Here is a 12,450-nt window from a genome sequence, read left to right as displayed (position 1 = left end):
AAATAATATATTTAATATAAAATTATTATACAATAATTATAATATAATTAAATATATATAATAAATAATAATAATTATTAATATCATTACTATTATACTGAAAATAGTTGTATATTATTACTTTTACTTTCTCTTTTTACAGCCTTTAACCCACAAAACCTATTATTAAGCTGTTCCTATAAACTGTTAAAACAGCTGTAGGCCTATAATATAATTTATGCTATAATTAATGGGTCTGTTTAATAATAGGTCTGTTAAATGTTACATTTAATTATTAGTAATAGCTACATGTGATTTACATTAAACCAGACTCATTGATAATTAGCAGTTAAAGAAAAAAATATTAAGGAAGACATTATACCGTGTGATACCATGGTATTGAATGATGACTGTATTCATATACTGTGGCATTTACATGACACTCCCAGGTACTTAAAAGAATTACCACGTTACAATTAAAAACCGATAGGCCTACTGTGTTGTTGTTGTTGCAAACGTATTTTTTATTATCACTTATTATAGGTAAACAGGCTATATATCGCGGTAAATTACATTATGAAATGTAACTAAAAAAAAATAAAGAAACTCAAATCCCTTTTGAGTTGATCTTTGAACGGTCACGCGCTCTGCTTCCTCTACGCATGCGTGTTTATTTTCTGCTGCGTTGGTGTGACTGTGCGAACAAGCTAATCTCGGCTGCTCGCTTGTCTTATTATAAACACACTTATCCGTTTTTTTTTCTTCCGTCTGCACTATTTCAAACAACACGGACAATGGCTGATCCAAGAATACGACAAATAAAAATCAAGACCGGCGTTGTCAAACGGTAAGAATGCAGAATAATCTTATTTCTTTAGTGTGCTAATGTCAGCAGGGTAAGGCCGCGGTTTCACCGCGCCCCTCTACGAGCAGACGCCGCAGATGGGTGTCCTTATTAGGCGGAAGCTGTAAATACAGCCCGGTGCTTTGACAGCTGCTGCAGCATTGTCCAGATGTCATGCTGAATACCTCGGTCACTTTCAGTGCAGTGAAAGCAGATGTTATTTAACTCATATTTGTTCATTTATATGTGTTTAGTTTATGAGTCCAACATAAGTTTAGAAATAAGTCGAAATGAGGGAATGAATGATTTTGAGGGTGTGTACCTCAGTACCATGTGTAATAGATATATTTTTTTTTACCCTGTCAGACAGTAGGTGTGTTTGTCTGTCTTATAATTAAACAAAAATGACGTAATCTGGTTTCTGAGTCCTTTAGAAGATGCTGATTATTGAATAATTTATGTATGTTTTGCATGTATACAAATATAATATGTCAAAATATGGGTGAAATAATGTTCCATTGTTATTAAGTGTAACATAATATGTGACCCTGGATCACAAAACCAGTCATAAGGGTCATTTTTTCAAAATTGAGATTTATACATCACATGAAAGCTGGATAAATAAGCTTTTCATTGATGTATAGTTTGTTAGGATAGGACAATATTTGGCCAAGATACAACTATTTAAAAATCAGGAATCTGAGGGTGCAAAAAAAAACCAAAATATTGAGAAAATTGTCTTTAAAGTTCTTCAAATAATGTTCTTAACATTGTATATGACTAATCAAAAATTAAGTTTTCATACATTTACAGTAAGAATTTTACAAAATATCTTCATGGAACATGATCTTTACTTAATATCCTAATGATTTTTGCCATAAAAGAAAAATCAATAATTTTGACCCATACAATGTGTTTTTGGCTATTGCTATAAATAAACCCCAGCGACTTAAGACAGGTTTTGTGGTCCAGGGTCACATATATATGTGTATATATATGTGTGTGTGTGTATATATATATATATATATATATATATACACACACACACAATCGACAGTCCCCAGTTAGACCAGGGCCTTAAAAGCGCTTAACGAATGGTATTAAAGTTGGTCATTTGTGTTCTGCGAGTGTCTCTGATCTAGCCTCATCCTCTCCTCACCCCTCCTTTTCTCTTCTCAATCCCCACCTGACTGCTGTTTGCATTGATTGACCAGATGAGGGCCTGATTGAGATGGGCCTGTTTGATAGGGCTGGTAATGGAAGTGTGGGAATGATTCTCAGTGGGATTGAGAAAGAGAGAGGGTTAGGAAACAACTCGCACACCATGCCAACACAGGAGACAACATCGTAATGAGGCGCACCGCGATAAGAAGCGAACGCTCGGCCTGTCAAACTCAGCTGATGTTCGCATGAGGGACCGATCACGTCTTGGTGTCTGAATTCATTTATGCTGAATTTGCTTATTGCGTGGGCACCGTTGGTGTCGATTGATGGTTTTATGATGGAACATTCCCGCTGTCAGGCCCAGCGACGGTAGACACGTCGTTCGTGTCTCTCAGACATGTTTCTTCTGGATTTCCCATCTGTTTTTTGCTCTCCATGTGGACCGTCCAGCCTGGGTATCGATTAGAGTAGTGCGAGCTGCTTTGTTTTCTTTCAGCTGGGTCTTTAGGTTCTATAGATTTGTCTCAGATTTCTCTCCCCATGTGAGCGCAGGCCTCTGCGGTTCACTCAGACCGGGCCTTCTCGGCTTCAGGTCAGATAATTGATTTTGTCCACCTTTGAACGCTGTATTGCTGAATTGCATTTCTTCATTTGTCAGACCCGTGAGGTGTGGGCTGCTTGATCGTCTCATGGTTTACACATTTTTAGACTGTTTGCACTAGCTTCACCTGCTCTGATCCATGGGTGATCTTTTTTGTTCTGTATGGTCACTTCTTGTCTTCTCTATAACTCTTTCTCAGTCTAGAAAGCATGATGACTGATACTGTCATTATAGGCTCCTTGGGACATTGTAAACAGGGGGAATATAACGTCCAACGATATGACTTTTGACAAAATTGCAGAATTCAGATCAGAGTTCAAATTGTAGAGCATTGCGCTAGCAACTCCAAGTTCAGGTTCAATTCCCAAGGAATGCATGAAATGATGTACCTTGAATGCAATCTAAGTCGCTTTAGATAAAAGCTTCTGCCAGATGCTGACAATAAAAACTGTACATGTGCATTATTCATTAAAAGGTTGTCAGAAGATTCTAGGAACTGACATAATCAGGCAATATTGTTAAAAATATTGTCCAAAAATCAGACAAATAAAAAGCTTTTGTAACATTATATGCTATACCATTCAAAAGCATGGAGTCAGTATTTTTTTTTTTTTTTTTTTTTTGGTAAGGAAATTATAGAAATCTTTAAAATGAATCATCAAAAGTGATGATTTTGATTTTGATTTATATATATATATATATATATGTATGTTACAAAAGATTTCTATTTCCGATAAATGCTGTTCTTCTGAACTTTATATTCATCAAAAAAAACCCTGAAAAAATTCTACTCAGCTGTTTACAACACAATGAAACACAATAAAACATCATATTATATGTAGTTTTATTGTACTAAAACTGTCAAATTCATGATTTTTACTAATAAAAACTTAATTTAATAAAAAAAAAACGAATTTAATGTGGTTTTAAAAAAAAGTAAAAAAAATAAAAATAAAAGGACATTCAAAGAAGTGTCTGCTTGTCAAATTACATGTTTTATTTTGATATTTTGATAGCAATAATGTACATTAGTTTTTTGTTATTTAGTTAATGTTTATTGTGTTATTTTACAGCTGCATGTATTTTATATATTTATGTGGTTTTCAATTTAAATTTTATTATATTTTATTTTATTATATTTTAATTTATATACATTTCCTATTTAACTTATATATTATATAACTTAATGATGTATACAGATAAGTTGAAAAATATACAGTTGTTTTGTAATACCTGAAGGATTGTCTTGTAAGGTTTATTTCTGGCAGCCTCAGCTGTTGTTGTGTTTTTTTTTTGTTTTTATTTTTTAAATATCCAGGTTTTTAAATTTACGATATACGATATAAATGTGGCATATAGTGCTTTAGTGATGTAAGTGCCATTTTTATCGTAATTATGCCAGTGTTTCTGGCACTGCTATTTCCTGTGGACGTTTTTGTATTCCAGACCAAATATTGATGCTGCTAGACCTTTTTAAATCACATATTGTAAAGTGGTCATCCTTTCCACCAATGGTGCTGTTGTTACTGCCCTGTTTGGTGATGCAGGGCCATGAAGAGTTATCCTGAGGTGACATGTCAACATGCTGTAAGACCTGGTTCTGTACTACATGTGGGTGCTTGTAATGTCAGTTAATTACACTTTCAGGTCAAGCTCCTCTCATACTGCAACATCCCTGAACTTCACGTCTTCAAACGCCTCAAGGGAGGTCCTGAAATGCTCTATGAAGTGGTCAAGATCTCATGCCAACTCAATAGTGTTTTCTGCTCAATCTGAAGCGTTTAGTCCAAACGTCTCGTGAAATATCAATATATTCGTCCTTTAAGAAATTCGATATTTTTACAAAATTTTGGTTGGTCAAAACGAACCGCCTGCCAATCCCACATCTCGTCATCCTCTCCATCCACCGTCTCCGTTCCACCCTATTCTTTTCTTCTTCTTTTTGGTGATGTATTCCAGTCAGTGTTTTCTGGCCTAGCTCAGCGGATGCACTTAATAAAATGACAGACGTAATTTGCTTTTGTCACCGGGTCTCGCCGCCGGCCCGCCGCCTCAAAAATACAGTATTAGAGGGGAGAGAATGTGTGTGTCGAGTCTAATTCTTTTCTCTATTTTCCAGAGAGATGCTTTTTCCATTAAGCTGAAGGAAGCAGCCCTGGCAGCCCCATTTACAGCTGCCCAGCTCCGCCCCTGCTATAAGCAGCTCCCACATCACCCTGCAGAAACAAGAAATTAACATCAGCATGACACTTTTTCATTAGCCTGTCCCTCACTTTTATTAGAATTATGCTACACCCCGATCTTTCCACCCCTCCGGCTTCCTCGCCGGTCGCACCCCCTCTCCTTTTCCTTTTGCACGCGTGTCAGAGAAAGCCTTACCTTGAGCATATGTTGAGAATTGCACCAGGGCGTCGTGATTGAAGCCTGTTAAAACCGGCGTAATTGACGTAAAATATGACATATTGTCGCAGGCGGAGACGAATCTTACGGCACGCGGCCCGGGCTGGCAGTGTGTTTGATTAATGGAGAAGTGTCTCGTGCTCTCTCTCTTTCTCTGTCTAACACACACACACATACACGGCTGATTTTATGAAAAATGAATTCCGCAACGCCATGTCGTCCCGACAAGCGAGCAGGCCGCAGACGGAAAGCGGCTATTAGCTAGAATCATTATCAATAGTGATATTTTCAAACTCCATTACGGCAATCAGGCCGCGAATTTATTCAGTGCGTTTAGTTCATTTGGCCATAATTGATAAATAATCAAAATTTATCAATGTACTCGCTCTGCGTTTTCACTAACAATCAAGCAAAAGTGGCCCATTTGCCACCTGACTTGGTCCAAATTAGGGACTAAATTGATGATCAATTAATCCTAGTAGGGGCAGTACAGTGTCTTTGTGAGTGTGTGCGAGGGAGACGGAGACGGAGACAGATGCAGTTAAAAGACAGATTAGCGTAGCGATCAGGAAGTAGCTGATGCAGTTTAGCGCCGCGGCTAACAAGCATGCAGCTTTTCTGAGATTGACAGTAGATATCATTGGGGAAGAGACTAGAGAACTAGGAAGGATGTGTTTACAGTAGGATACAGTATGGGTTGTAATTCTGTAGGGAGTTTTAAAGACGTATGTTAACATCTTTCAAAGATGTTTTGTTTTGTATAAGTGTGTAGTGTTCAAGAGTTTGGAATCGAATTTTTATGTTTTTTTACTGATATTTTATGCTCCCCAAAGCAGCATTTATATTAGATCATAAATGCTGTAAAAATAGTACTATTGTAAAATATTAGTATTGTTTAAAATAACCATTTTCTATTCAAATATATTTTAAAATGTAACTTATTTCTGTGATGCAAAGCTGAATTATCAGCACCATTACTCCAGTCTTCAGTTTCATATGATCTTTCAGAAATAATTCTAACATGCTGATTTGTGTTCAAGAAACATTTCTTTTTATTTTCAATTTTGTATATTAATATTTTTTGCAGAAACAGTGGTACATTTTTCCCTAGGATGAATAGAATTTTCAAAAGAACAGCAGTTTAAATAAAAACTTTTAAGCAATTTAATGCATCCTTGCTTGATAAACGTATTAATTTCTTAAAAAAAAAAATCTTACTGACCCCAAACTGATAAATGACAGTGTATTTAATTTCCACAGTATTGTCTGTGTCTTAGTTATGATCTTTGTGTTGTATTATGTATATCAGCCTATACTATGCACTATTTGTGTAAAATACAATTAAAAAAGAAAGATTAGTGATGTCAAAGATATTTAAAGGCCCTTAAAGGAGTAGTTCACTTCCAGAACAAAAATTTACAGATAATGTAATCACCCCATTGTCATCCAAGATGTTCATGCCTTTCTTTCTTCAGTCGTAAAAAAATTATGTTTTTTGAGAAAAACATTTCAGGAATTATCTCCATATAGTGGACTTCAATGGTGCCTGTGAGTTTGAACATCCAAAATGCAGTTTAAATCCAGCTTCAAAAGGCTCTAAAACGATCCCAGACAAGGAATAAGGGCCTTATCTAGCGAAATGAACGGTCATTTAAAAAAAAAAAAAAAATTGTATGCACTACTTAACCTCAAATGCTCATCTTGTCTAGCTCTGCAATGTGCATGCGTTTTCTGTGTAATCCGGGTCAGTACAGTTAGGGTAGGTAGAAAAACTCCCATCTCGTTTTCTCCTCCAACATCAAAATAGTCCTACAGTCCGCTATTTTACCTTTTTTTGTAAAAGGCATTTGACCACCTATGCATGTTCATTTTGTAACCACTGGGTTGGTACTTCTGCAGTGATGTAGAAATTGAGGGAGAAGGAGATGGGAGTTTTCCTAACTGTATTGACCCGGATTACACAGAGTACGCATGTGCATGACAGAGCTAGACAAGATGAGCATTTGAGGTTAAAGTATATAAGTATATAAAGACCCTTATTCGTCAGGTGGGATCGTTTAGAGCCCTTTGAAGCTGAAAGGCATGAACATCTCGGATGACAGTGGGGTGAGTACATTATCTGTAAATTTTAGTTCTGGAAGTAAACTACTCCTTTAAAAGTCTTTTATTTAAATCTGAGATCTTAAAGTTAGCTAGTTGTTTGACTTCATGGCGGTAAATTCTTGACAGCATCGGTTGGATAAATAAGTATTGAATATTTTTTGAGAAAAACTCACCTCTTGTTATCCGTTCTCATTCTTGTTTCCCTCTCTCTCAGTTTGGCCAAAGAGGAGGTGTTGTACATAAAGGAGGCGAAGCAGCAGGAAGAGAAGATTGAGCGTCTCAAGGCAGAGGCAGGAGACGAGTATTTAATCAAGAAACAGGTAAGAAGAATAAACTACCTGAAACAACACCTGCCCTGTTGAGAAACCTGATGAGACTGACTCATTTAAAAGTCCATAAAACTACTATGTTTGAGGCCCAGAACTGATGGAAAATGCATTGGTAGGCAATTCCATTCAGGGACCTGTTTATCTGTTTTTAATTTAAAATATTACACTGATTCTTCTGTTTTGGTGGCTTTCTGTGAGAAATATTCTACATGACAGCAACAACAAAAAAAATTTGCCACCTTAGATAAACTCATGATGGTAAAAATTCCACTGAAGTAAATTGACGATGATGATACATTTGTGACCCTGGACCAAAACTCAGTCATAAGGGTTAATTTATTTAGATTTATATGCCTGAAAGCTGAATAAAGAACCTTTTCATTGATGTATGGTTTGTTACGATAGGACAATATTTGGCCGAGATGCAACTATTTGAAAATCTGGAATCTGAGGGTGCAGAAAAATCTAAATATTGAGAAAATTGCCTTTAAAGTTGTCCAAATCAAGTTCTTAGCAATGCATATTACTAAAAAAAGTAAGTTTTGATATATATTCACAGTAGGAAATTTACAAAATATCTTTACTTAAAGGAACACTCCACTTTTTTTGAAAATAGGCTCATTGTCCAACTCCCCTAGAGTTAAACAGTTGAGTTTACTGTTTTCGAATCCATTCAGCCGTTCTCCGGGTCTGGCGGTAGCACTTTTAGAATAGCTTAGCATAGATCATTGAATCTGATTAGACTGATAGAATCTCGCTCAAAAATGACCATATATAATGACGATATTCTTCCTATTTAAAACTTGACTCTTCTGTAGTTACATCGTGTACTAAGACTGACGGAAAATGAAAAGTTGTGATTTTCTAGGCTGAGATGACTACGAACTATACTCTTATTCCGGCGTAATCATGGAACTTTGCTGCCGTACAATGGGTGCAGCAGGCGAAATGATATTCAGTGCCTGAAAGTGACCGGCACTAACTTTGTGTAGATGCAGAGTTGCAGCCAGCAGAGTTGACGCCTGCTGCACCCATGGTACGGCAGCAAAGTTCCTTGATTATTACGCTGAAATGAGAGTATAGTTCCTAGCCGTATCGACCTAGAAAATCGCAACTTGTCATTTTTCGTCTGTTTTTGTAGATGAAGAAGAGTCAAGTTTTAAATAGGAAAAATATCGAAAATATTTGGTCATTTTTGAGCGAGATGCTAACGGTCTAATCTGATTCAGTGATCTATGCTAAGCTATGCTAAAAGTGTTACCGCCAGACCCGGAAATCGGATGGATGGATTCGAAACAGTAAAACTCAAGTTTAACTCTAGGGGAGTTTGAAAATTAGGCCTATTTTCAAAAAAAGTGCAGTGTTCCTTTAATAGCCTAATGATTTTTGATATAAAAGAAAAATGGAAAATCGATAATCTTGACCCATACAATGTGTTTTTTGGCTATTGCTACAGATATACCCGTGCTACTTAAGAGATTTTATGGTCCAGGGTTACATTTATTTAGAGCTTATTATAATACAGTTACTGAAAAATCAGTTTTAGTCACATTTGGCACTTGGCAAGAGTTAATTTTGGGCCTTACGTGTAGAACACTCTCAGACTGTAAAGAGAGTAAGTCATCAGTGTTAATATCTGAACGCTAGACTGCCGGCGCTGGTCGGTTTTTCTGCTGTGTAAAAGAAATTGCTTTGGTAGCGGTGAAAGAGACAGAGCTGATTCAGTATGGCAGCGCTGTGGGTGAAATCAGGGCGAGTTTAATGAGTTTTAATGTGCTGATGCAAAATTAATGACGTTATGTAACTTTAGAGGAGTTTTGTAATTAACAACACATGCTGCTAATTTAGAGGTTCTCAAGGAGTAGTGGCCCATGTTCTATCTCTTCTTCACCTTCTGTCTGGAGTGAATGCATATACAGCTGTGTTTTAAAGGACTGGTTTTCACACAATTTACAATTCTGTCATGATTTTCTCATCTTCATATCTGATGACAGTTACTGAGGGTGGTGTAGTGGTCAAGTAGTTTAGCATTGTCCAGTGAGCTCCTTTAAATACTTAATGAAGTAATACAGACATATAAAATGCACGTTGAGAGAATTTCTAGATTGTTTTTATGTGAAATAAGACTTTTGTAGCAGTACAGAGGCAGTAACATCTCATAAACGTGTTTTTAACAGATGGAGGTGTTGCAAGAGTCAAGAATGATGATCCCTGACTGCCATCGTCGTTTAGCCATGGCCCACGCTGACCTGCAGCAACTGTTGGTGAGAATATCAAACGCGCACAGTGTTTCAGGTGTTGACCTACCTGAAAGGTTTGGCACTATTTAAGAAGTGGTATTGAAGCCCATAGTAAGTTCCACCACTGAATAAAAAATAAAAAAGGTTATTTCGACTTTTTATTGCACAATTCTGACTTTTCTCTCAGAATTGTGAGATATAAACTCAATACTTTTTTCTTCTCAGAATTGCGTGGTATGAACTCACAATTGCGAGAAATGAAGTCAGAGTTGCTAGGTAGAAATTCACAATTCAGACTTTTTTCTTGAAAATGTGAGTTTATATCTTAAAAAAAAATTTCTTAGAATTGTGAGATATAAACTTGCAATTGTGAATTATAAAGTCTGTGTTCTCATCTGATGTTCTCAGAATTGCTAGTTTTTCATATAAATCGAATTGTCTTGCAATTCTGACTTTATAACTTGCAGTTGCGAGTTTATATCACAATTCTGAGGAAAAAAAATCTCACAATTCGGACTTTATTTCTCAGAATTGTGAAATTTTTTTTTTTTTTTTTTTTTTCAAAATTGGTTTTACTTTGAATTGTGAGCTTATTTCTCAGAATTGTGATGTTATAATTTGCAGTTGTGAGTTTATATCGCAGTTTTGAGGGAAATAAGTCAGAATTTATAATAAGAGTTTGTATTGTAATTCTGAGGAAAAAAGTCAGAATTGTGAGTTTATATTTTGCAGTTCTGATTTTATTTCTCAATTTATTTTATTTCTCAGAATTTATTTTATTTCTTAGAATTGTGAGTTTACTTCTCAGAACTGTGACGTTGCTCTGTAATGGATCCTCTGCAGTTAATGGGTGCCGTCAGAATGAGAGTCCAAACAGCTGATAAAAACATCACACTAATCCACAATTAATCCACACCACTCCAGTCCATCAGTTAATGTCCCATGAAGTGAAAAGCTACGTGTTTGTAATAAACAAATCTATTGTTCTATCCAAAACATGTGTCCATAATAATGCTTATAACACTTCCTCCAGTGGCAAAGTCTATCCCTTGTTGTCCTTTCACATAAAAATGAGCCATCATATTTGTTTAGAACTGTTTTGGGCTGTTTTCACTTGTAAACTGTGCTTGATCTGTGCATATTTCTCTCCTGGTTCAGACAAAATGATTTTTCACTGGAGTTTGAAGTTCAAATAAGTTACAAACATGTAGTTTTTTTGTTGATGGACTGGAGTGGTGTGGATTACTTGTGAATTATTGAGATTTTTTTTATCAGCTGTTTGGATTCTGACGGCACCCATTCACTCCATTGGTGAGCAAGTGATCTAATGCTACATTTCTCCAAATCTCTTCTGATCAAACTCATCTACATCTTGGATTGCCTGAGGGTGATTTTGTCTAGAAAAGTCATTAATACCCCAAATATTGGCAGTACAGGAGGATTTTTGTGCACAGTCGTGTGGATCAGTGCAAACCACAAGACACCTTGACATTGCAGGTTTATGTGTGAGAGAAAAACATCAGTACAAGGAAGACAGTGTGCCATCTGCTTCCTGTTTGTTGGCGTTTAGAGGAAGTAGACGATTACAGGAGTCACATTAATTAACAGCAAACGAAGCTGTGATAGCACAGGTGCATTTCAAAACTCACTGCAATTGCTCCTATTTATGTGTTTCAATAAAAATCATTTCTTTTTTGTGTCAGAGTAAAACTTACCATCAGCTGCCGCAGCAGCAGAAACAGCTCAGTGAGGCTTCACACACACCGCACTCATTTCAGTTCATTAGTAATGTTGTCACGGCAATGGCCTCCATAGAAACCGTCGTCGATCGATTAGCATTGATATGACCTACTCCTCTCACTGCCTCCATTACATTTTCACACTGTGTTACGTGTGTGAGTGTATTTGTTTGTCTGAGGTGCTTGTGTGTGTGAGTGTGTGTGTGTGATTATCTGACAGGTTCACTGAGTGGATTAGCTGTTTTTGGTGATGTAGTTAGTCTTTCATTGTGTTACTGTGATCTGATTTACTAACTCGTGGATGGAAAACTCCCACTCTGTAGACTTCAGGTTCGAATTTATGTCATTTAAGCCAGTTAAATATACGAGATGGTTGTTTATACAAGTGTATTTTGTTAAATGTTGCAGTGCATCTCGAAATCTGAGGTTTGGTTTAATCATGATTTTAAAAAACACACTGTGATCTTAAAATATATTAGTATTTTGGATAAGAAGCAAATGCGTAATAGGTATTGTAGTAATTATGATCAGTTCATTAAATTCTGTAACCAATGCATCATTTTCTTCATGTTATTTGTTCATTATTCATATTTGGTTTTTAATTAACCAAATATTACTCGTACTCATTAAGACTCCAGATACATGACTTCAAACCATTTTTATTTTCAGGAAACAGAAGAGGAACTGGCTGAAACAGAAGAATACAAGGAGGCCAGAACTGTTTTAGATTCAGTCAAGCTGGAAGGATGATGGACACAAGCGAATAAACACCCACAGACGCTAACGTACACACTGACATCCCAAGTGTCCATTCCATTTGTTCTGACTTGTTTAGCCTTTCAGAAGCAATGCGACGTGTTAACTGGTTGCTTACCTTTGCATCTCATAGATTTTTGTATTGATTCATTATTTTAAAGGCACCGTTTTCTTTCTAGCCTTCTGTGATCAAATTGACACCATCATGAAATAAAGTTTCTTTTTACTACTTCAAACCCTTGTTTCTTTATTGATACACAGGAAGTCCTTCATGCATATAGTTATTGAATATTGA

At 36.2% G+C, this 12,450-nt stretch overlaps 1 protein-coding gene across 1 annotated transcript; it reads left to right on the top strand.

Moving 5' to 3' along the window:
- The first annotated feature begins 651 nt into the window (after positions 1-651).
- On the top strand, positions 652-12,391 carry tbca (tubulin cofactor a). The gene is made up of 4 exons (XM_051093314.1): positions 652-826; positions 7,306-7,411; positions 9,598-9,684; positions 12,069-12,391. The coding sequence occupies exons 1-4, from the start codon at positions 774-776 to the stop codon at positions 12,147-12,149; spliced, it is 327 nt and encodes a 108-aa protein (XP_050949271.1). The 5' UTR covers positions 652-773; the 3' UTR covers positions 12,150-12,391.
- Positions 12,392-12,450: the final 59 nt, after the last annotated feature.

The sequence above is a fragment of the Labeo rohita genome, chromosome 21 (genome assembly GCF_022985175.1).
Source record: "Labeo rohita strain BAU-BD-2019 chromosome 21, IGBB_LRoh.1.0, whole genome shotgun sequence".
Classification (NCBI taxonomy): domain Eukaryota; kingdom Metazoa; phylum Chordata; class Actinopteri; order Cypriniformes; family Cyprinidae; genus Labeo; species Labeo rohita.
This window is presented reverse-complemented; position numbering and strand designations above follow the sequence as displayed.